General features: G+C 37.3%; 3 protein-coding genes and 1 long non-coding RNA gene across 4 annotated transcripts; 3 read left to right on the top strand and 1 right to left on the bottom strand.

Moving 5' to 3' along the window:
* The first annotated feature begins 333 nt into the window (after nt 1-333).
* On the top strand, nt 334-10,455 carry LOC116304914 (putative sodium-coupled neutral amino acid transporter 10). Its single transcript, XM_031714709.2, has 12 exons — nt 334-527; nt 1,951-2,068; nt 2,659-2,704; nt 3,110-3,203; nt 4,126-4,266; nt 4,546-4,667; nt 5,306-5,408; nt 5,915-6,014; nt 6,571-6,656; nt 7,150-7,267; nt 7,864-9,044; nt 9,604-10,455. The coding sequence occupies exons 1-12, from the start codon at nt 441-443 to the stop codon at nt 9,616-9,618; spliced, it is 2,211 nt and encodes a 736-aa protein (XP_031570569.2). The 5' UTR covers nt 334-440; the 3' UTR covers nt 9,619-10,455.
* Nucleotides 10,456-12,254: 1,799 nt separating this feature from the next.
* LOC116304918 (uncharacterized) lies at nt 12,255-17,638 on the top strand. Its single transcript, XM_089031791.1, has 7 exons — nt 12,255-12,625; nt 13,901-14,036; nt 14,145-14,362; nt 14,439-14,565; nt 14,771-14,920; nt 15,136-15,379; nt 15,584-17,638. Exons 2-7 carry the CDS (start codon nt 13,916-13,918, stop codon nt 15,870-15,872), a joined length of 1,149 nt encoding a protein of 382 aa, XP_088887917.1. The 5' UTR covers nt 12,255-12,625; nt 13,901-13,915; the 3' UTR covers nt 15,873-17,638.
* Nucleotides 13,345-14,014, bottom strand: LOC148910446 (uncharacterized). Its single transcript, XR_016120072.1, has 2 exons — nt 13,818-14,014; nt 13,345-13,484 (listed from the first exon to the last, which is right to left on the bottom strand). It is a non-coding gene; the product is annotated as an uncharacterized LOC148910446 (long non-coding RNA).
* Nucleotides 17,639-19,268: 1,630 nt separating the features above from the next.
* Nucleotides 19,269-24,601, top strand: LOC148910445 (uncharacterized). The gene is made up of 8 exons (XM_089031699.1): nt 19,269-19,375; nt 20,653-20,784; nt 20,885-21,102; nt 21,181-21,307; nt 21,406-21,552; nt 21,700-21,768; nt 22,644-22,887; nt 23,867-24,601. Exons 2-8 carry the CDS (start codon nt 20,667-20,669, stop codon nt 24,156-24,158), a joined length of 1,215 nt encoding a protein of 404 aa, XP_088887825.1. The 5' UTR covers nt 19,269-19,375; nt 20,653-20,666; the 3' UTR covers nt 24,159-24,601.
* The last annotated feature ends 353 nt before the right edge of the window (nt 24,602-24,954 follow it).

Below are 24,954 nucleotides of genomic sequence, written 5' to 3'. Positions count from 1 at the left end.
CCGTGTCTTTGCCGTAAGGTTTACTTATTTCTTATGATGTCAAGTCTCTCTTTTCACAAGCTATCAGTAACTACCGATCAAAATTATTATTAGGTTTTATTTTTGATTGTTCACTATCCTCTTTCATTTGATAAATACAAAAATAAATTCGCCAATTTTATAACGAAAATAAAAATTACAGGGAAAAAAAAGATTCCTAAGAAACAAAAAGAAGTCTACATATGAGATTCTTTAAATGAATTTGTGGGAAATTGAAAAGACTGTCGGGTATTTTATCCCGGCAAAAAAGCATTTGCTAGGGACGGGAGGGTAGGGATTGGTTTGCCAGGCTGCTTAACTCATAAATACGTGGACAACAAAATGGCGGCTGGATGAAGATTGTCCAGTCGCTCAACCACGCACAAGATCAACCTTACTCTAGCTTCTAAAACGACTTTATCATGGCTCCACATCGTCCAACACTGTTCAATCTAATGAACAGTATTATTGGAGTTAGTGTTTTATCTATTCCTTACTGTTTTCATCAAGTAAGTAGATTGAAATCTGTTATTTCGAAATTCGTTGATATTTTTCAGAGAATCTATCGAGTTTGCTATCGTAAATGTGGCAGTTTATAGCTTTTTCGTATGCATATCTCTTCACAATTACATATTTTTATCTTTTCAATTACTTTTATCAAAGCTACTTTATGTTGATTGATAACAGTACTCGACTTTGAGTTTTAAATAAGATACACGTAGCATATTGAATACTATCCTTAGATCTTAGGATAGAATATCTTTAAAACTAGCATCAATAGATTATTTTGTCTTATTTTATCCTAAGCACATCGAAACTACATTGTAGGATCCTCTATATCAAGCTAATTCTTTATACAAATAACGTTTAATCATTTAATCTAGCCCAAATCCTGTTGGACATTTCTTATGTTAGAGAAGGGGGTGTACATATTGAGGAGTTCTTATGTAGTGTATGTAGTGCATTTCACATTGTCAAAATGCACTTTACATTTATGATCAGTAGAGAGAACTTTAGGGGTTACATATTAGGGTACTATCAGCAATAACCGTGAGTGAATAATATTAATATTGTATGTACATTGATGGTATGCCTCCAAATTGGGATAAGTGGTTGAACCAAGAGACAATCCCCTTATAAATGATAGCTCCTCAAGGTCATCATCGAAACCTTAACACCTAATGTGAGGATGTGAGTGGGCTGGTGCTGTCGTTACTATGGCAATTAAATGCAGTCCTGAAATAATTTTAATCAATATATCTTGTTGCCCAGCTAGTTTTCTCATACATTAATCCTTATAAAGATTCAATTTTATATTCAATAAGATAATAGTGTTATATATAGACCTCTTCACCTTGGGTATAATGTTTTCCCTATTTCAGATCATGTGTTATTGTCTTGAGAATAAAATTTGTTGTTTGAGTTGTATAAAGAATGAATCTTTTCTTTATGAAAGAGTAGGCTTTAAAGCTAGAAGATCGTAGGGCAGTGTATATCCTCCATTCACACTCCTTACTACATTCATATTCTATACACACAACTCTCAACTCACATGTTGATTTTTATGGAGGGAGGAAAACCAGAAAACCCATAAAAAAAACACATCAAACAAACTCAATTCACATGTGGCAACTTCAGGGCTCGAACCAGCAACCTGACCCATTGGACTCACTGTGTTGGAAGAGGACACATTAGCAGTGTACAATGCTACCATATCATGTGTCTTGTCTTATGCAACCTTTGAACAAAGAAATACTCTAAGGAATAAAAATAATGTGGTCTGAAATGGGGGAAAATAATTATAATAATTTGGATATGCAACCAAAATATCTACAAAAAGAATCCTGGTAGTAGTGTATTATCAAGATGCAATAGAGAGAATAATAAAATTATTCTAATTTTTTTTTTTTTTTTTGTTAATTTTTTTTTCAGTGTGGTATTTTGCTTGGCCCCTTGGCCATGATAACAATGGGTTATTTCACCAGGAAAACATGTTATTTTCTACTTATATCTAGTCAGTTAGGGCGAAGAAGGAGCTACGAGTCTTTAGGTGAGTGTTAGTCAAGTTGCAGCAGCTATAGAGGCTTTGCACCATCATGTGTGATGGCAGCCATGACAAGGCAGAAACAATTGAATCTCATCTAATCGAATTTACATGAGAAAGAATCCAGTTTCTTTTGGGGAAAAGATTCTATTGTTGTGCTTCCTGTTATGGCTTTAATCGTGTGATAGTACAAAGCCTCTATTCAATCTGTAAGAGCTGGCTTAGCTTATTTCATTTACAGACATTTTTTGATAAGCCAAGAGAATCAAAAAAATACAGTCTCCTCTAGCTTCATCATTATCAAAAATGTATTTCAGAAACAGCTGGTCAATGTTTATAAGTAAACAAATAGCAGCCTGTTATCATCTCCTTTACCTTTCTATATAATTCATTGTTATTTGATGAAGATGCTTTCCTTTTATAAAATTGAGAGACTTGGGATAGAAACCACCACCAGCATTAAGAGAAGGACTAAAGGGGTCAAAGATTTTGTGTTTGCCATGCCCAGATAGTTATTTAGATCAAGTCAGAAGCTGTTTAATTGTTCAATAAAATTTGAGGGGTATTTTATGTTGGATATATTTGTTATCTTTCAGCTCAATTCACTTATGGTAATGCTGGAAAATTTGCAGTAGAAGCATGGTAAATTAACAATTACATTGAATTACATTTTATGATAAATATTGTTGTTATATTAATTTTGATCCCTTTAAGCACTTCGGAATGCAGCTCAATATAGAGGACATTACAAATAGGTTTGCATTTCTCATTAGATCGAACGTCTCGTGTTTTGTCTTTCAAATTCACAGGTAGCCAAAGCTGGGTTCTTTTGGTGTAATGTTATACATTTCTTTACTTTATTTCACATTTTGACAATTTTATTGAGGTTTTTAAGCATCACCGGTACCATACGTTCTCTTATAATATGACACCACAGGAGCCTAGCTTGGGCTACCTGTAAGGAATTCACCTTCCTCATTGTCTCATGCCAGGAGTCTATAACAAGGTATTTCATCTAAATGTGTTTTTGATCTTTCTTTCTTACAGTATTATTGGTGTAATGGCAGGCACGTTATGTGCATTTCACGTCATTATAGGTGATCTTGCACCCGATTTATTTAGCCATCTATTTGGCATACAGGTAAGATATCAATATCCTTATAATGATAATACTTTTCATTTCAACTAAATACTTTCTAATAGATTTCATAAGCAACAAGAATATGGTTACAGTTCAAACAAATGATTATTAGAAATTGTTTCAATAGACTTCGCTTGACTGATCACAAAAAGATGGCTTTAAGTCAAGGTTGGACTTGATGAATAAAAGAATCAAGTTCAGTCTCGACTTCAAACCATTATTTCGTGGTCACCCAAGCAAATTCAGGAAAAGTCTATTGGCGACTTTAGAAACGAGCAAGAGACTGGGGCGAAATTTTGAATTTTAATTTCATTAATAGAAAAAAGCTTTTGTCACTTGAGAAAGCATCTCAAGATTAGTAAGTCTGGCAAATATGAACATGATTGGATGAAACAAACCCAAATATTGTTATTAAAAAGTGTCGAAAATTTACAAAGAATGTGTGTTTACAGAGGACGGTTGTCCCACATAACCATACATTCTCCATACATTTTTCACACTTTTGAAGGCTTGTATCTCTGGGTTTGTTAATGAAACGCATTCAAATTTCACAGATGTACTAATATTGAGGTGCTTTATCAGATGACAAAGCTCTTTTGCTAATTATATTAAAATTCAAAACTCATGCCAGTCTTTTGTTCATTTCTAAAGTGGCCAATTGTTTACTGTCCTGTCAAAAAAATTTTAAATGACTTGTACACTGTAATCTTTGTAGTAAGTACTCTTTAAAGCAGATACTGAGCAGTTGCTTGTAGGACAATATTTTAATTCTACTGGAAAAACTATTCCAAAAGGGATATCAGTTTGCTATTGTCTGAGCCGTAACCCTGAATTGTAATGATAATTATTAAATTAATTTTTGTCTATAAGTAATAAAATCACCTCAAATCTTTCTTTTTTTATTTTTCAAATTTATCTCCAGCAAACCCCAACATTAAGAGCATTATTGATGATAGTATTGGCATTATGTATTGGGCTGCCACTGTCCTTAATGAGGGATATTTCTAGTTTATCCTCCATCAGTGCTACATCGTTAGGATTTTATGCAACCTTTGTACTTTATGTAAGTAAATAAATTCAAATCAGTAAATAGACCTCTTAAGCTTCATTGTGTTGCCACTCTCTGGAGTTCATTCTTCCATACTGTATGTAAATATTTTAACATGTTAGTCACAAAAGAACAATTCTCAAGGAAAGGCCATGTGGTCTGAAATGGGCAATTTGTATATGAAGGTAAAGAGGTCTATTGATTCCATACAGCATTATTCCCATGCTTTTTATAGTTTTAAGAAACCAATCCTTACAAATAATTAGTCTTACAACTTTCTATTTTTAAAATTAGGTAATGTTTAGTTCTCTGCCACATCTACTGGAAGGTACTTGGACAAAACATTTGAACTTCTGGAGGCCAGCAGGACTTCTACAGTGTTTACCCATATTTTCGTTAGCTTTTTCTTGTCAAACGTAAGCTTATTAATTTAACAACAACCATATATTAGTGAATAAATGAATAATATTATGTGAATTGCAGAAACTTATGCCTTGGCAATTTTCCACATTGCTATCCAATGATGGTGATGAGGATGATGATGATTAAGATTAATAATATAGAACGTTTTCACTCACATGACAAGGCAGTCATATTGGTCTACCAAATAGAAACTTTTTGCACATTTTTTGCATAAAAATAGAGTTCATTTCCCAGAGGATGTAACATGTATTGTTTTGATACACCAACATGGCTGCTTTGATGTCATGTAAAAAAGCTCTATAGGAGTATGTGTGCGCATAACAGATGGAAGGATAGATATTAAATTTTTTTTTCCATATAGGGGTTTTGCATCCTTTCTTACACTATTCTTACACTAAACTATTGAATGCAGGGCTTAAAATGACAGCTAGTTATTGGACAATGTCCGCCAATAATTGAAATTGTCCAGTTAAATCTTTGCTTTGCTGGTCGTTTTGACCAGAAACAAGGTGTGACTAGATAAAACTAATTTGGCTGATCATTGAGACTAGTGACTGACTGATCATATTTTTTAGCCCTGTGAATGTATTATTCCTGCCACCAAACATTCTTTCTTGATAATTCTTACTAGGCAGCTGTTTGGGCTTTATGATTCCTTGCCAGAACCTTCAGTCAAGAAGATGGAAAATGTTGTGTCTGTTGGTATTAAAATCATCTCCTGTGTCTATCTTTGTGTGAGTAGATAATTTAGCCTTGTTCACATGAAAATAGGGCAACCTTGGTGCTAGGGAGAAGTTTTTGTTTTCCTTCTCCAGGGGACACAAAAAATAAGAGGAAGCCCTAGCAGTAGGATCACCCTACCTTATGAGAGACTGTTCACATGAAGGTAGGGTGACCCTAGTGCTAGGGACAAGTCTTTTGTTTTCCTTTCCCAGGGGACGCCAAAAACAAGAGGTAGCACTAGCAGTAGGGTGACCCTACTGTACCTTATGACATGTAGGGGGGTCTAGTACCTTTTACAGACCCTTGCAAGAAATTTCCAAAGCTGCTTTTAATGAAACCTTCTCAAAATCATTTTGGAAGCAAGGTTTACATGTATTTTTGGGACAAGAATCTAATTTAACTCTGGGAAAACTGCTACAACACTGATTGGTTCACTATTGTCCGAGTCGAAAACATTAATTATTGGTACCTGCACATAATATCCCAAAAATTTATATATGGATTATTTTGACTTCAGGTTGGATTATTTGGATATGTGACGTTCTATGATGTAGGAGTCCAGGGAGATATTCTTACAAACTATGGAAGTGGTTCGCTAGGAAAATTTTTAAAGATGGGTATGTAATGCCATTGGATAGACAAATGCCAGGAAGCACGGGTGGCAAAGCAGTGAGAGTGCTCGCCTCTCACCAATGCGACCCGGGTTTCAGTCCCGCTGAGCTCAGTGTCGTATGTGAGTAGAGTTGTTTGTTGGTTCTCTCCTGTGCTTTGAGGGTTTTCCGGGTTCTCTGGCTTTCCTCCCTCTGCAAAAATCAACTCCTAAATTCCAATTGGAATTACAGTGGATTATTTATTTAGACGTTTTGAACATCGACATAGTGTTGTCTCGTTTCATACCACTTACTATTTTATTGAAAATAATTCCTTTGTTAAATGGTAGCACTTGAGTAGAAGTATTAAAGGTATATAAAACGTGCGCGCATGTCTCTGTACTGTGATATCAACATGCTGGTAGTTGCAGAGCAAGAGAGAAACAGGCTTAGGAGCACCAGGTGTAGCAAAGTGTTTCTTTGGTTCTTGATTTACCTGATTTTTTTATAAACCCAACCCTACCCCCACCCTTTCCTCCCTGGTAACAAATGAATGGTCGCTTAAAAAATAATTTTTCTTCAGGCTTTGTGATGTCAGTCCTTGTTAGCATTCCTCTTATGGTATTTCCAATGAGAGCTAGTATCAACTCCTTACTCTTCCCATCTCAGGTAAAACCTTTGATTAGTGAATAATTAGTCAGCTACACAGCTGCTACTAACTGTTGTCACACAACCATCACTCTCCTAACTTGTTGGGGAGTGAGCATTTCCTGACGACTCTAATAGTGGCTATGTAGGAGACTAGTGAATACTGTGCACATATTCATATGTTTTAATTTATAACCAAACAACGATTTTATTGAACCCTTACAAGATATCATAATTTTAAGACATGAGTTGGTGGTAGTGATGATGATCATGATTATGGTGATGGTGATTATGTTGATGGTGTTTGTGACGGTGACGGTGATGGTGATGGTAATCATGGTGATGGTCATCATGGTGGTAGTAATGGTGGTGGTGATGATGATCATAGCGATGGTGATCATAATAATGATCATGGGGATGGTGGTGATGGCGATGGTAGTGATGATGAAGAACCCCATTCCATAGAGCTATCAAAATGTTTAATCATTTATTTACCTATTTTGTTTCATCGTAGAGAGCTGGTACAGAGAACATGCCAGGCGGTCCTGGTTACATGCCGCAAAACAGATTTGTAATCATAACAGTAGTTGTTATATGTGCTACCCTCAATGTCGGTATCTTCATTCCTCAGAGTAAGTTACTTTAATAATTAGTCGTAATTGTACCACTGTTTTCATTGCTACGAGCTGATCGAGACAACACTTTATCAAATAATTCGTCAATAAAAGCGTTTCCATGACATAACATCTAGGCACATGCTCTTGAAAAGTTTGTGTGTCCTCACAATGTCATGGAAACACTTGTAAAGTTGGAAATTGTAAACATTTGCGCGTGTACACTGTTATTGGGAAGCACTGTTGAATTTATGATGCTGACTGATGACATGAAGATGGTGGAGAGGATGCATGATGATGGTGATGTCATGATGATCATGGTGATGATGATTATGGTGGTGGTAGTGGTGATCATGATGATGGTGATTATGATCATAGTGATGGTGATGATCATGGTGATGAGCATGATGATAATGGTGAAGGTGATGATGATGGAGGAGATGCATGATGATCATGGTGATGATGATGATGATCCCCGCTGTGGTGATGATGATCATAGTGATGGTGGTGATGATGATGATCGTAGTGATAGGCATAATGGTAACGATGATTATGATGATACGGTGTTAGTGATACAGAAAATAATAACAATGATCACTTAACTTTTTTCACAGTCGAGTTCGTTCTTGGCATCACAGGCGCGACCATTGGTACTCTTATCATCCTAGTATTACCTGCTTCTATGTACCTTAACGCCATCCAGGACACCCAGGGCGAACAGAAAAACATGGCAAAATTCACGATAGTGTTTGGTCTCATTTGTCTTGTCGCTAGTACCTATTCTGTTCTATCAGTCAACGATCACAGCCATCATGAGTCATCTCACCCCCTTCCTTCCACCATCAAACCCGCCATTCTCGTGAATACCCTGCCAAACACTAGTGACCCTGTAGTTGGACCAATACAAGCCGTTAAAGCCAATGGCGTAAAGGCTGATGTAGGATTGGGGAACAAAGAGGTAAAAGAAGCAAACCCAACGCAGAAACCGGCTGAAAGTAAAACGGAAAAACCTAGCGAAGGAAAGAGAAAAATCGAAGAAATTCGCGAGAAAGCCGCTCAGAGAAAAGAGCCGGCGCTACCTCATCCTCCAGCTGACAAACCCGCTGAAGGACCAATCAAGAAGAATGAAAAGGAAGCTGATCCAGTGAATGAAAAGCGACAGCTAATGAGCACTGATGATGCCAATCAATCACCCGCTGATACCCAAGAGGACAAGGATCTCAGCTCCAAACTTGACGTTCCACAAAAGTCTGCATTGAAGGCGCCTATTTCAAAAACTGAATCAACGAACCAAGATATCGAAAAGAAGATTAAGAATTTACGAGAAAAAAAAGCACAAGTTGAGTCCGATCTCAAGAGCTTACAAGAGTTGAAGAAGCCTGAAAACAGGGAAAGAAGAGACCTTGAGAAAAAACCTCGGGAGAGCGCAGAAAAGGCTGACGGGAAAGAAGAGAGTACGGTTGTCGATCCAACCGATAAAGAGATACCTGCACATACCGTACCGCCAAATGATACAAATATCCGTATTGTTGGACCAAATTCGTCATCTATGCCTTTGTTAAATCCAACAACGATAGGTAAAACACCAGCCGAGGTAACCAATCCAGCCATTGTCGCAAATGTCTCGGGAGAGGTAGCGAAGGGCAGGGAATTGAAGTCTAATGGCGTCGTTGGTAGGACGTTAAAATCAGAGGACAAGCTAGTGAATAACAATGACAGTAAAGTGGGGAATACTGGTGGATACAGCAACCTCTGGGGAACTAGATTGGCTAGAAGGGCTAACAGACTCAGGAAGGTAAAATATTAAGTGCAAGATTATTCTTTGCAATACGATTTATACCAATAAATAAATAAATGATACCAATTCATTTGTCTCACGATTGAAAGGCATTCGTAGAAGAACCGTAACGTTTCGACTGCAAACTGCTAGTCTTCACCAGGCGTGATGGGGATTTATGATATGAAACAAAGATGAAGCTAAGATGAAAATCTTGAAAACCGACCATCAAAACTTCTCTGTCCCTCTTCCTTCCCTTTCTTTCCTCTTACTATTTTTTCCCTCTCCGTCCCTTTCTTCTTCATTTTTCTTTCCTTCTTTCATTTCTCCCATTCTCCCTCCTCGTTTTCTTTTTTTCCCTTCTTAATTCGTACTTGCGGAAGCTTTCCACCATCACTTGATGGCAGCCATGACAGGAGGCAGAGACAATTGAATCTGGTCTAATCTGATTTACATGAGAAAGAATTCAGTTTCCCAGGGGAAAAGACTCTATTGTTATGCCTCCTGTCATGGTTGCCATCACAAGATGGTGAGAGGCTATACTCTCTTCCTAATTATCTTTTTTTTTCTTTTTTAGACTGGTTTTAGTTAACCAATGGCTGGGCTCGTACTACAAGTAATTGGTGGTAGCCAAAGTTGTCCTGCATTTCAGTTTTTTTTTACTCCCATATTCACGAAGCATAAAAACTTTATTCTCTATTTATATTTGCAAAATCACCCAGCATGCCTTGTGCTTCCAGTACTGAATGCGACCGAGAAAGACTAGAAGCCAGTCAAGTAATGCTAAAATATGAAAAAGAATAACTATAAAAGATTGGCGAGAAGAAACCTTTTAACGACTCTGGCATGATGAATAAATATAAAAGATAGCAGATAACGAAGATAATAAAAGATTCGTTTTAAGACATCTGTTTAAAACAAACTACCCACAATCCCTAGTGATCCTCCACAGCCGCCGTCATGGTCTTAGCGAGAGACCTCGGTTCTGTTGATTTTCCTTGTTAATCACTTCTATGAAAAAAATATTGAAGCTGATTGACTGTAAGCAGTGCAGTCCAACTGTAATGCCAGTTCAGAAATTTGAAATACCTGTGTAAAAAAGGGGTATTTTACGCTTTTGATTGGCTAGGAAATAGGGATATAAATTGTAGTAGTTGAGCCAAAGCACCAGATTAGCCTTTCTTCTCTACAAATTCAAGATGGCGATGTTGTTTTTCCCTTTTTTCGGGTGTTTTCAAAGAGCTCAATTTTGATACTCTTGGAAGACACACTCGAGCTCGTGCAAATTAATTCTAAATTTATAATTTGGAACTGTGTGATAACCTATACTAATGGCAGCTCTCCATATGTTTAGAGCATTGTCTAAACACAAATCTTGCTTGCTCTGATTATATTGATCGAATAAAAGTTTCCCCGATTGAGATACGAACAGTTTGTGTTACCTGTTATTGCATGAAATGCAAACCCTTATATGCTGTGTTCTCAGTGGCAGATCCAGGGGTGGTAAAATAGGTGACTAGCCACCCCCCTTTTGCTTAATTTTCTCAGTATATCGTTAGTAACAGTCACCCCCCTTTTCCTCGAATTCCTTGTAAAACCTTTGTAATAGTCACCCCCTTCTGAAATTCCTGGGTCCGCCCCTGGTTCTATACGTCATTTCCTGTCTCATGCAGAATATTCATCAGATAAATCAAGTTTTCAATAGAATTCCTTCTGATGGATAGCACATGGTGGTCAATCAGTGTTTTTCCAGAATATGAGATTCAGTCTCAACCCCGTGTGGCCATTGTGGTGCCGTTAACAATAGATGCTAATGAGCAAGCTTGTTAAATGGCACCAAAATGGTCGTGATGACGTGCAATGGAAGAATGATGGTATGATGAGTAAAATATTAGGGGTTGATATAAAAATACAAATAAATTAGAGATAAATTCTTGTGATAATTAGTAATATTAATATTGGATCTCATTTAAAGATTAAAATTAAAGCTTGAACGCTTTATCAAATAAATATGTTTTCAGTTTCTTCTTGAAAGATAACTCTGAAAGTGTTGTGTCTTTAAGTTCGCAAGGTAGGTTGTTCCATATAGTGGGCACTGCGTTTGAGAATGCCTTGAAACCATAGCCTTTGAGGTTGTATTGTTCTCTAGTAAGTTAATTCTTTGAGGAAGACCTTCAATAAAATCTCGTAGATTTTTCAGCGGGTTTTGAGCGCGCGCACATCGTGGGCTCAAATCGAACGTTCAAAAGTAGGCGGTCACCTTAAGAAGAAATGTCATTTTTCCTAAACTCTGTAAATCTTATGTTCAGAGTCATGGACTTTTTGAAACTATTCCCGCTTTCACGCTACATCTGACGACTCTTAAAACTCCAGTATATGGGGGCTTAGCCTCACTTCTGAGGAACACTAAAGCAAGCAACTCCGAAAGTCAAAAACCTTCCATTATATTTCTTGCGAAACTGTACAATTTTTTGTCAAATACGGTATAATCTTACTTCTACTCACGGCTAAGCTAATCTTTGAACCCAGTTTAATTTGATTTAGGTTTGAATAAATTCCGTACTTTTATTTCTACGGAAGTGCAAATCAAGGAAATTAAATCGTTTTACGGAAATGAGGGCGATTCTTTATCCACTTCAGTTTACGAACCTCTACGAGGTGACGATATCTATTGTGCCGTTTTCCTCATGAATTATTCGTAATTTGCAACGGCAGAGCCTCGATGAATGTCCGAACAAGGCGTAAAAGAATTATAGGCAAACCCGAACAATCGAGGTGCTTTAGATGGTTTCGTCGATTACATGAAACACTAAATATCTATTAAAATATCCGTGCTCTTGAAAAGATGCTAGAATAATATTAATGAAGTCCAACGTTTGCGATACAGTCGTTCAGCCGTTCCGAGGTTGATGGAAATCTGCGGTCGAGTTTGCGTTGCACTGCATTTTGGGGCTGTTATATTCCTCAAAACAGCTCCAAAATGCAGTGCAACGCAAACTCGACTCCAGTTTTCCCTCAACCTCGGAACGGCTGAACGACTGTAGATCGCAAACCGGCGTCGGACTTCATTAGGTAAGGCTCATATTCGACGTTTGACCTCAGCCAAACGCTGTCAGTAGTGATTCCGGGTTCTGGCACTTTCTTTCCGGTTCTGCATAATAAAGGGAGGTCTATAAATAAGTTTACACACAGAAAGGGTTTCATGTGTGCCTTCCTATTTAATTGATAACCAAGTGAATCAGTGATTGGTGCATATGTACATCTATCAATATTTGAAGGTTGCATTGATTTCACAAAGAAAGTCTATTGATTATCACCTTAGATATGAATGAAAGCCTTTCCATAAAGAAAGCCAAGTCTTCATAAATTATTCGAGTGAGCACAAAAGAGGAAATAGCTCATTTTCAAAGGCAGTCGAATCAGTGTTTTCGCAGCGTTGATGTAGCGGTGTTAAACTTTGGACTATAAGGAAAGACTCAAGCCTGCATTTCAAATTCAGCAAAATTTTCGTTGGACTTCGGCTTCGTTTGCACTGAAGTACTTGCTGACGTGATATAATTGGCAAAATACTATCATAAGACAAACGAGCTCTAGTAAAGGTAAACGTGTCTAACGAAACATTACTGCATGCTGAAGTACACAGTTAAAATCTGGAAACCGTCCAAAATACCGCACTTATTTCCTGAAAAAAGACTCGTTGGAGCCAAATGCGATAGGTAATATTGGCGAAAGGAGAAACGAGTCATTTCAAGAGCCAAGTAAATCTGGATTTGTGTTTCTTGATATCATCAGGGTTCGTGCTACTCCTTAAACTCCTTGAAAACTCCTTGAATTTAATTCACGTTTTCAAGGGCACTTGAAAAGCTCTTGAATTTTACGATTTTAGCGAAACTCCTAGAAAACTCCTTGAATTTTTGCTTTGATCATTACTTGCATGGTTCTGAAATAGATCTAGTCAGAAAGATTGGAAAATCTGAAAGTCGCCCATGTGCAACCACCGTGTAAAACTTTGGCATAGTTAGCTGAACATACTCCTTGAAAATTCATTTTTGGGTCCTTGTATACTCCTTGAATAGTCCTTGAATTTTAAGTGGTTACCTCAGCACGAACCCTGCATCATTCTAGCATCTTTTCAAGAACACGGATATTTTTAAATAGATTTTTAGTGTTTCATGTAGTCGACGAAACCATCTAAAACACCTCGATTGTACGTATTTGCCTACAATTCCTTTACGCCTTGTTATGACGGGTATCATTACTTATCGCTATCTTTTCTCTTTTGGCTCCGACAACCTTATTTAAAATAAACACATAGAAAAAGATTCAGTACATTTAATAATTTCTTCAGTTGACTTTTACGACAAAAATAACCTCAATTCAGTCCAATATCTACCCCAACTGAATTATTTTTTTCCATTATTGTTTTTAGTTCTTGCACGTCTCCGCCAGCTTCCGCCCCTGTAAATTACAAATAATTAATGATTAACATAAACAGCACGAATAGTGACCATAGAAATATGACTTTATTATCCGCTAAATTTCTTCCTAAAATTTCTAAAATAGGCATTTTCTAGCATGTCTTTGAGTCTCGTCTTCTGTGTTCCATGTTTCGACCCGAAAATGTCGCAATTTCGCTGAAAATTGCAAATGTCTGTCTTAGAATAAATGCATAAATTCCAAAAATAGAAACAATTTTCTTCCAGCTATATCGAAGACTCAAAGTAAGGTCTTAATCCCTGTCTTTATCATGTAGCCACAGAAACACAAAACCCTGTACAACATAAAACTTACCAATAATAGAGATAATTCTCGAGTTTCAATTATCTAGCCAAACAAAGAAAAATAATTTAAATATTCATGCTATCATTTTGCAGCTTGCAAGTCTCTTGATGAAAACAACAAGAAATATTTCCGCCTTCGTGTTTCTGACATGCGCAGTAGCGTCCTACGCTCTCGGTCCTTACAGAGGCACTTGTAAAAAGATAGCGCTTTTCAAAACAGCCCAAAAAGGTAACGTTAATTTTTCAAATAAAATTGTCTTAACAATTTTTTAAACTTTGAATTCATTAAAGTTTAAGACAAATCAGTGTGAGATTAAATATCTTTGATTCCAAATAGATCGAGCACTGACTGGTCACGTGATATCAAACCATGACGTCACTTCCCGTTTCCACTGTGCTGACCAATGTCTTCAAACTAGTGGTTGTAAGTCGTACAATTACCAAGAAACAGGTTCTCTACTCCACGTATGTGAGCTTAGTGACCACACAAAGGCCTCCGCGTCATCTGATTACATCATCAAACCAGGCTTTACGTACTATGACGCTGAGCAGTTCGTAAGTACAAATTATTATTTATTATTATTTATCATTAGAAATATTTCTGTATTAAGTTGCGATGTTTCATTTTCAGGTTTTACCCGTGTGCGCTTCTTCTCCTTGTCAAAATGGCGGCACGTGTGGTATCGATGAATGTACTGATTCTTACGAGTGTCTGTGTAAACCTGGATACATTGGTCAATACTGTGAGACCTGGTTCGGTACGTAGACTGAAGTAGACAGACTCCTTCTTATTAACAAAAGCCTTAAACTTCACCTGCATGATTACTAAGGTGAAATGTTGGCGGGAAACGGACGCGTCCGAGCACATTCCCTTTCCTTTAAAAATGTGGAAGTTCCGGAGAAATCTTCTAAACGACATTATCAACAAAAAACATCATAACACAGCATTTTACTCCTCAACAGGCTTAAATGGTTCCTCGTCAAGTTACCCAGGTCATTCATGTCAGAACATCAAATGGACTGGAGAAGACATTGGAGATGGTAGATACTGGATTAACCCAGGCAACACAGGGACCCCATTCACTGTGTACTGTGACATGACCACTGACGGAGGTAAGATGTGTTAATGTGAAGCATGTGTGGGCTTCCTGTGATACTGGATTAACCCAGGCAACACAGGAACCCCATTCATTGTGTACTGTGACATGACCACTGACGGAAGTAAGATATGTTGGGTTGATACATGTATGGGCTCCCTGTGATACTGTATCTAATTCTTTAAAATTTAATTTAATTTAATGTTTTAAATTTTTCCGTGTTTTTTTTAGGTGGTTGGACACTCGTTAAAGATTTAACATTTTCTAGTTCAAAGCCTGGCACTGTTAAATATCGCTCCCACTACAAAGCCATATCCGACTTAAAAAGATTTGAGTTCATTGACCGAGCACAGCTTAAGCAACTTAAACAAGAGATGGGGTTCACACAGTTACGATACTACTGTCGTAAAGCATCTGTTGGCAGAGTATTTCATATCATGACGGCCAAGAATGACTTGGGATACGATGCTGTAAGGTGAGGAGAGCGAGTACTTTGGACTACTGCGTTTTAGTATGCTTGCTTGAGCTCTATTAGGGATGCCTTTCGTGTGTTAAATATGACAGTAGGGTGGTTGGTGAGAGGTGGGGGTTGTCGTTGTTGTTTTTTATAGGTTGAAAAAAATTGTAGACTTGCTTTCTTGCTGCATACTCATATTCATAATTATGATAATATTCCAAGGTACTTCATCATCAGCAACTCCCCATACGCAAAAGCTTGTGGTTCATTCGTTCGTCTACCTGATGACCAATCCCGGCTTGCAGCCAACTGTGCCAAATGGGGCCACAATAGTGGATCATCTTTTATCAATAAGTGGGGATCTTCTACCAACGTAGGTCAACAGAGACCGTACAAAAAAGTGGTATATTGGCATGGCAAACGTGAATTTTATATGCTTAATGAGTACATGTGTGACGACAACGTTTCAGGTGGCAAAGCTGGAGACACCTGGAAACTCTTCGTACGATAAAACTAAACCCTAATTACACAATCAAAAGCATTAGTTATTCGAATTAGCAAAGCATTGTGGAGTTGGCTTTGGATTGGCCTTTTTAAAAACGAGTTGGGCAATGGGCCGAGTATCCCCACTAGATTTGGAAAAGGCCAATTGCCCTATTTCACTATGACGTCACATCAAAACAACACATTGTTTAAACGCAAAGGATCATGGTCGTCGAACGGGGTCAAATCAACGCAAGTTAACCGAAAATTGTTCTAAAACCCGTATCAATCCACGAAGAGAAGTAGAGTAGCCAGCAAACGCTCAGAATATTTTTTTGTACATATTAACACATATTATATCTGAAATCCAGGCCATTTTAGAGTAACCTGTTTCGCTAGGAGCAAGTTTTGTTGAATATTCTATTGGATTTGGCGATTCTATCCCCCATATAAACAAGCAGTGCCGTCATAGTGAAATAGGGCAATCGAAATAGACATTATCGACTACACAGGTAGCCCAATACATGACTTTTCCACTTTAGAAATATATAGCACATACAAACACAGAAACAATCGTTTATGCTGGCAATATGTAAGAAGTAGCGACTTCTAGCACACTGCATGTCATACTATGGAATTGTACAAAAGGTTGGAGGACTGCCTACTTCCGAATATTCTTTCAATATATTTTCAACATCTCGCAGTGATCGAACGAGATCGAATTGTAAGATCTTAGGTTATTAACAAATGAATTAATAAATTAGTAATAATTACTAATTTATTACTAATTTATTAATAATTAATAATTAATTAATTTTGGTATTAATTATTAATATAAGTGGGATTCCTATGATACACAAGTATCCCAAAAATTGCACCCACGTTATATAGAAACATTTACTTTATAATTCACATCTCGATAGAATTACTAGGATTCAATCAGCTGATAAAAACCTTATCTTATTATATGCTACAATTGTGCATGCACGCTGTCAACAAGAAAGAAGTCTACTGAAGACGTGCGATTCAGCTGATGAACATTCCACACAAGGGCAAGGTCATTTGATATTTTTCTCTTATTCTCACTATTCCACACAAGAGAGGAAGGTGAAACACAAATAGACCTTTTTACTGATATGGCAGCCATCTTAAATCATGGGATACCCAGAAGAATGAAGTAGAAATATTTATAAAGCATAGAGTGGCGAAGTTACTTTTACAAATGTTTTTTACACTTTGGTGTTTTACATATCACTCCAACTACCAGCAAATTCAATTGATTTTTAAATGTGTTTCATAATGGATAACGTAAAGGTAAATAAAAAGACACCCTGACAGCTGTGTTGTCTATAAAAGAGAAGCTCTCTTGGCATCCCATGATATCTTACCGAAAATAATAGAATTCAATATGGCTGCCATATAAGTATAAAGGTCTATTCAGGATTCGCAATACACAGGAAGCCCAAAAATGATTGTATCCCAATCTTGGAAACTTTTAGCCATTCACAACACATGGCATGTTTACATAGACATCATTTTAAAAGCAAACGCATGACAGAAGGAATAATATAAGTGATACTCTAAAACCCTGGTTTTGACTAGGCGATATATTTTTCAGTCAAGTTTCATGTGTTTCTCACTAGCACAACTTAGTCACGTCTGACGAAGGTGACAACATTGATATAGACCAACTAAAAATGGCTTAATTTATTCTTATATTTTTGAATATTTTCCGGTAACTTGTGAGAAGTTATATTACTATCAATGAAAGCCGAATAAAAAGTTATGTATACATGAATGGCCATAAGGAATTTTTCGATCCAAAAATGGATCTGTAAACATGACTAACCCCCAAAATAACTAATTTGCCATGTATTGCATTACAGCCCATTTTACGTTTCTGCGACATGGCCTGACCAATTTCAGACGTCCACACAAACGCTAGTTTGAGTGGGTTAGGTCACTGAAACATGAAACAGGCTGTGTGGGACTGTTTAGCATGGGTGGCATTCGCGGCTAACGCGTCGTCTTTCACCGCTGTCAGTCAATCTCGGTCATATAAAGAACGGGTTTTTAAATGCGTTGAAATACTAATGAGGGGTTGGGAAAATTTATTTTTATCTATTTTTTCACCCATAGCCCTCTTTCCTTTCCTCCGATAAATAATGGACCCTTAAGACATCAAACAGTATTTACCTATAAACTTACTACATACTAATAAATTTGACACTCAGTTTGTTTTTCCTCATATTTTAAATGATACTGTAAAAACTTGACCGATACAAAATAATGAACACTCCTTGTTGTACGTGTCGCCATCTACTCTATATCCATATTTGGTAACCTTACCTTTGGGGGTGAGCATAGATTTCTTTTGGGTGATTTTTTTCTGCCATTTAAAGCTTTAAAGTGTCGATCAAAACTGCAGATATTACAAAGAAATACACGAAACTGTCCACCATCTTTAATCTAGCTTAGAAACTTGGCATTTCACAAGCCCAAAACGTCTAAAACCACAGGGATCCCACGCGAACGACAATATAAGTTTGAGCAAATTAGCTTGCTTTGTAGCTTTACATCTTTGAATATCTTCCTTCGAATAGTGTCATGAGTTCATTCTCCCTGGAATACGGAAAATGAATCGTGCTTTGATTTACAGACCATCAGTGTTTTATCGACAATCGAAAATTTAAAGGAATAAATAGTGGAATGTATAGAATATGACTAATTTGAGAGAAAAAAACAAAAATCAAAATTAAATATAATTCACTTGAGGAGACCGTTTCTAAAGCCATCAGCGACTCCCGAATTCGCTTGAGCCTATGAAACATTGGCTGGAAGTCGAGATTGATGTATGAACGTGTGAGGCTTCACCTCGATTTGACTGTACCATTAGAGAGTTTAAGATTCTCGTTTACGGCAAGCCGGAAACGTCAGTTTACCATTAGAAAATTCTTTAAAATTAGAGAAAAGGAATCGCAAAAATCTCCAATTAGTAGATAAACAAAAGAATACTTGTCTTTGTCGAGAAGGTTTGCAAAAGGTAAAGTGAAATGTAGGGAAACGATGAAAACGTGGTCACGTTTGCACGTGGTCACGTTTGCCGTTTGCGGGAGGAAAAAACGGGAATCTTAATCTGCCTATTGTCTCGTGGTCACTTAAGCCGAATTCAAGAAAGATTTATGTATTGGATTGTAAGCAGTTAAAATTAATAACAAACCTATTCAAATAGCTTTTATTAAGTTGAATGAAGGAATTCTTGATCTGTATGCTAAAACGTGGCTTATTGGCCAAATGGTTGTCTCAAGCTGAGAGATGAGCGTAGTCACCTCGGATTGTGCTATAAACAATGGAACCCCTATGATTAGTCCTATTCGTCGTCAGGGAAATTTTGTTTTGTAACTTTAAAATATGTTGGCCTCAATATCCTAGATCTGTGCCTCTTCAAAAGCTGTGCGTTATAATTTATGGGGTGATAAAAAGAATCCTGTTCGCTGGTCTAAAGATACGTATTGTAATCATAATTCACTGGTAAGTTCATACTCATGGCTGCCCTCTTATGATATACCTTATCATGTGAAATTGATCCAATTCGAGACTGTGTTAAATTTTGCTTCAAACTAATTTTGTTTTCGAATGGACAAACTCGCATGCACGGCTTTTTTATCATTATTATTATTTTATTTATTTTGTCAGTTATAGCTCGTTTTAAATAGACTTCATTTCGGATATTTTTTACGCAAAGTTAAAGTCAAACTTACCGGAGTTTCATGTTTAAATTAATGCTTCATTTCGAAACTGCGTTCAATTTTGCTTGGTCAAACTAATTTGTTCCAAGTTTAATTCGGAGACAAGACAAACTCGCATGCACGGCTTTTTTCCATTTTATTTTTGTCAGTTATAGCTCGTTTCACAGACTGAATTTTAGATAATTTTAGATCAAGTTTATTTTATAATATTTCTGTAGTCATGGGCGCGCGGCACTCACTCCTGAGAGATATTCTCAACACTCGAAGATAAAATTCGTCTCTTGGAAAAACACTGTCTTGAATTAAACTTGCTAAAAACAAACAAGAAAAATATCAATTTTGGAATTCACAATCGTTGAAAATGGATGTATGAATTAGTTTAGTTAAGCACACTTTGTGGTATTTTCTATATTTCTCATTTTTCTTTATGCAGTTTTCCCTCAATAAATTTCTTGCAAAGTCTTAAGTCGTAAACGGGCCACAAAACTGAAAAACGCAAATTCAGTAAAATTGAAAAGCCAGTTTTATATTTAAAGAGGAGAATGAATCCATTTTATGAATTCTTATCGAAAAAAATTCCATGACAATGCATGATAATACTCGTGTTTTGGTATCGTGGCCCGTCAATTTCCTTAAATTTGGATTTGCACGCAACCTTGAAAAACGGTTTATTAATTTATAAACGTAGTGTCATGTGAAACTAAATGTGATTGGTTGATAAGAACGTAGTCATGCAACGGTGATATGTGATCGGATTAAAAATTTATTTAGTTCTTCATTGTATGCTACCATTTTAAAGTAAATTGTGTGGTGTGATGTTTTGTTCAAGGAGTCCTTTCACAAATTGAAATATCGTTGAAGTATTTTTATCATGTGTAAATGTTCGTATTAATAAATATTAACATTTGGATGTTTTGAGGTAAAGGCCGGGATTGAAATTTAACGCAAGTTTCAAAGCGACATGGAAATCGAATAATAATAAACTGAATCTTTTAACCTCGATGGGAACGCATGAACTGCATGGTTTGACTGTAATTGCTTTGTTTGTCTTTTATCCAGAAGAGGTCCACTTGATGTCTAAAGCAAACCTTTCCCTATTGCTATTTCTGACATGCGCAGTAGCGTCCTATGCCCTTGGTCCTTACAGAGGCACTTGTAAAAAGATGGCAATTTTCAAGAAAGCGCAAAAAGGTAATTGATTCAATATGAGAGAAAGCAAAACCTACTTTCATTTTCTTCTTGATTTAAATAAATTCAAAATTGACTAGCTGAATTTTCTTCAAAACCTCAGATCGAGCACTGAGTGGTCACGTGATATCGAGCCATGACGTCACTTCCCGTTTCGACTGTGCTGACCAATGTCTTCAAACTAATGGTTGTAAGTCGTACAATTACCAAGAAACAGGTTCTCCACTCCACGTATGTGAGCTGAGTAACCACACAAAGACCTCTGCGTCATCTGATTACGTCATCAAACCAGGCTTTACGTACTATGACGCTGAGCAGTTCGTAAGTACAAATTATTATTTATTATTATTTATCATTAGAAATATATTTCTGTATTAAGTTGTGATGTTTCATTTTCAGGTTTTACCCGTGTGCGCTTCTTCTCCTTGTCAAAATGGCGGCACGTGTGGTATCGATGAATGTACTGATTCTTACGAGTGTCTGTGTAAACCTGTATACATTGGTCAATACTGTGAGAACTGGACCGGTACGTAGACTGACCATCGCCCAACACTTGGTACCATTTTAGCGGGAAACTGTCACTCACGCCTTAAAGGATAAACAAATTTCTTTATTGTTTAACAGGTATTGCTTCATCGTCAAGTAAACCAGGCCATTCATGTCAGAACATCAAAAACACTGCACAAGACACTGGAGATGGTAGATACTGGATTAACCCAGACAACACAGGAACCCCATTCACTGTGTACTGTGACATGACCACTGACGGAGGTAAGATGTGTTAATGTAAAGCATGTGTGGGCTCCCTGTGATACTGGATTAACCCAGGCAACACAGGAACCCCATTCATTATGTACTGTGAAATGACCACTGACGGAGGTAAGATGTGTTGATGTGAAACATGTGTGGGCTTCCTGTGATACTGGATTAACCCAGGCAACACAGGAACCCCATTCACTGTGTACTGTGACATGACCACTGACGGAGGTAAGATGTGTTAATGTAAAGCATGTGTGGGCTCCCTGTGATACTGTTATACACTTTGATACACTCACTGTGGTTCCTTGAGTAGAGGGTTAGCACTCGTTCACACAGACCGAAACGACGTCGTTTGAGTGTTAAACAATAGAACAAATTTATCATGTTACTGTCTCATGCTATTGTTTCATAATCCAATTCTTCGTTCGCACATGACGTCATATCCGCCATCGTCAGGGTCGGATATCAAACAACATGGCCGCCGTGACTTTTGTTTTTTCAGTCCCTTCGGAATAATTGAAAACCAGTCTAAACAAGTGCTAATCTTAATAGAGGTTTTGCACCATTACTTATCGGCAGCCATGTTAGATGGCAGGAACAATACAATCGTTTTACATGAGAAAGCTTTCAATTTCCCAAGAGCAAAGGGAATTTATTGCTTTGCCATCTAACCACAGGCAGCCCAAGTTGTATTACGGGCGTTTGCTCATGATGGTGCAAAACCTCTATAGAGACGAAGAAGCTATATCAGAAGCATTGCAATATATAGACCAAATTAAAAACTCGCACCGATGTGAGGCTTAAGTTGTGAACAAAGGAATCTAGCGTGATTCGTGACTTTTGAGTCACGCCAGATTACTTTGAGTTACGCCAGATCCCTTTGTTCACAACTTAATCCTCACATCGGTGCGAGTTTTGAATTTGGTCTATATTCTCCAATTTTATACGTTTCCTAAAATATGTAGTCTCCCCCACAGCCGCTTTCAGTGTCGTCACGCAACGCTTTCTCCCCTGAGTAGTTACTCAGGGGAGAAAGCGTTGCGTGACGACACTGAAAGCGGCTGGGGGGGAGACTATAAAATATGCCGTCTACTGAATTATAGGAGGCTGGACACAAATTAGGGACGTGACACTGACGGGCCCACCCACTTCTGGCTATGCCCGTTATACAAACTATCGGAAGATATCTAATCTGGGAATATATGAATTCGTCACACAACCTGGACTTCTGCAACTGAAACAAGACATGGGGTTCACACAGTTACGGTACTACTGTCGTAAAGCATCTGTTGGAAGAGTATTTCACATTATGACGGCCAAGAACGATTCGGGATACGACGTTGTGAGGTACGTACATTGGCCAGTCTTATCTTCCTTTGTCCACGAATGATCGATAAACTAACTTTAGAGCTTAAATACTGGCTTTTTGCGATTTCTTACATAAATTTTATAAATTCTTCCCCTTTTTTTTTCAACTTAATCGAAACATTATTAATAAAATAATATATTATATAAACGTGTTGAGTTAGAAGTTTTGAATGTTTCTATGCAATTTAAGGCCTTTTTCCAGTGTTTTGAAATTGGATGTAAATTAAAATGACACCTATGAGCCTCCAGTAGCACCTTAGTACGATACGAATATAAGTTATGACGTCAAAAGCGTGCCGAAATAACTGGCTGTAAACTTACCAAAAAATGCACACTTATTGAAAGTAACGAGTGTTTGTTTAGGCTGCAATTAGTCCTTCTACCCCTTTAATTACTTGGTAATTGTTTCGTGTCTGCTTTGGTTTCATTAAGGAACGTTAAGCACGGGTGTTTAGAGCTGCTAATGGGCAGTCTCTCACCGATACGATTCAGGTTTGATTCCCGGGATCGGTGTCAGTCGTAAGTGCTTCGAAGTCTATTTTCTGGCCTTCCTCATTCTGCAAAAATCAACTCCCAAATTCCAATTCCATGTGGCATCGAGTGCTTTATTCATAAGCCCCTATGGCTCTGGAGACTGAGTTATCCCTGTGTTCAACGTATTAAATAAATTACATATACAATTAAATTTGGCAGGATATAAATCGTTCAATATCCTTTCTACTCCCCTACCCGGCTGGTTATATCTACAGAATTGATATCACAAACTTAGGGATGAATTAACGAACGCTGTGACGTCATGTGCGAACGAAGAATTGGATAATGAAACCAAAGTATGAGGCAGTAACATTTGTTCTATTCTTTGGCACTCAAAGGTCGTTTTGGTCTGTGTGAACGAGTGCTATTGAGTGAATTTTGATGAGCTGTCATCTCTTTAAATTACGTGGTTTTACATTTGTAGGTACATGATTGAGGATGCTTCTTCGCCTGCAACTGCTTGTAACTCATTCATTCGTCTTCCTGATGATCAATCGCTGCTGGCCGCCAACTGTGCCAAGTGGGGCTTCCAAAACGGAGGGACCAATACCGGTACGTGGGGACACTCGTCATACCCAGGAACGTGGAGGCCGTACAAATATGTTGCATTCTGGTCAGGTACACATGTTAATACATTTACTAACGGGGAATACAAATGCGATGATAATGTGTCTGGTGGACAAGCTGGTGACTCTTGGAAGATGTTTGCACGTTAAGTTCAAGATAATCCGCCTGCTGACGATAGATTTAACGTTACTAGTGTTTGATAAAGTTCAGCCAAATCCGTCAGATGCATCGTTTCCTCCTTGAACTGAATCTTTAGTGCACCAAATCACATTAAGTTGAACTATGTTCAGAATTTACCAATGCTGGTTGAATATTTCATAAATATTTTCTAGTATTTAAGAGCACCAATATAGAAAGACCACGCTGTTTACTATCACAAGAAAGGCGCTTGTATTGAGATGGCACAACTTTATTCTTATTTATTAAATTTAAAGTGCACCTAGCCCCTGATAAATACTTCAATATTCCAGAATTGATTCTACATAAAGTGAACATGAATGTTCATTTGAATGTTGAGTCTTTAAGTTTTGTAGGCTTATCTTCTATTATGTTACTGACTGTTTGCATGTTTTGACTTTGAATACTAAACACAAATGACCTCAAATTTACAATAAACATTTACAATAAACACATTGGAAACCTTGAGTTAAAAGTTAAAATTTGTATATTAATAGATTGCCTGTGGCAGCCCAGTCTAACAATGCTTTGCTGATGCTCCGGCTAGAACATTTTCTTGCGTCCTAATTCGTACACCCAAGGGCAGACTATAAAATTCCAACGTGAATTTCACTGATTTTATAAAGGACAACATAATTACGTTGCTAAAGCTCGAAATGTAATACGACAAGATGGATGTTTTCGATTATTTTTATTTTTATAAGCTTTTTACCCAAAATGGCTTTCAGTAGGTATAGCTCTGTCACTGTCTTTGATATAGGTTCTCAT

The sequence above is a fragment of the Actinia tenebrosa genome, unplaced genomic scaffold (assembly GCF_029948245.1).
Source record: "Actinia tenebrosa isolate PJP-AT-01 unplaced genomic scaffold, QUT_ActTen_1.0 PGA_scaffold17__23_contigs__length_9995812, whole genome shotgun sequence".
NCBI lineage: Eukaryota > Metazoa > Cnidaria > Anthozoa > Actiniaria > Actiniidae > Actinia > Actinia tenebrosa.
This window is presented reverse-complemented; position numbering and strand designations above follow the sequence as displayed.

What these genes read in the sequence shown, in the direction of transcription:
- LOC116304914 (XM_031714709.2), top strand. Translation starts at nt 441, where the DNA reads ATGGCTCCACATCGTCCAACACTGTTCAATCTAATGAACAGTATTATT. An exon ending in AAGGAGCTACGAGTCTTTAG is followed by an intron (nt 2,069 to 2,658) that starts GTGAGTGTTAGT and finishes GTTATCTTTCAG; the next exon opens with CTCAATTCACTTATGGTAAT. An exon ending in AGGAAAATTTTTAAAGATGG is followed by an intron (nt 6,015 to 6,570) that starts GTATGTAATGCC and finishes ATTTTTCTTCAG; the next exon opens with GCTTTGTGATGTCAGTCCTT.
- LOC116304918 (XM_089031791.1), top strand. Translation starts at nt 13,916, where the DNA reads ATGAAAACAACAAGAAATATTTCCGCCTTCGTGTTTCTGACATGCGCA. An exon ending in TTTCAAAACAGCCCAAAAAG is followed by an intron (nt 14,037 to 14,144) that starts GTAACGTTAATT and finishes GATTCCAAATAG; the next exon opens with ATCGAGCACTGACTGGTCAC. An exon ending in ACTATGACGCTGAGCAGTTC is followed by an intron (nt 14,363 to 14,438) that starts GTAAGTACAAAT and finishes TTTCATTTTCAG; the next exon opens with GTTTTACCCGTGTGCGCTTC.
- LOC148910445 (XM_089031699.1), top strand. Translation starts at nt 20,667, where the DNA reads ATGTCTAAAGCAAACCTTTCCCTATTGCTATTTCTGACATGCGCAGTA. An exon ending in TGACATGACCACTGACGGAG is followed by an intron (nt 21,769 to 22,643) that starts GTAAGATGTGTT and finishes ACTGAATTATAG; the next exon opens with GAGGCTGGACACAAATTAGG. An exon ending in TCGGGATACGACGTTGTGAG is followed by an intron (nt 22,888 to 23,866) that starts GTACGTACATTG and finishes TTACATTTGTAG; the next exon opens with GTACATGATTGAGGATGCTT.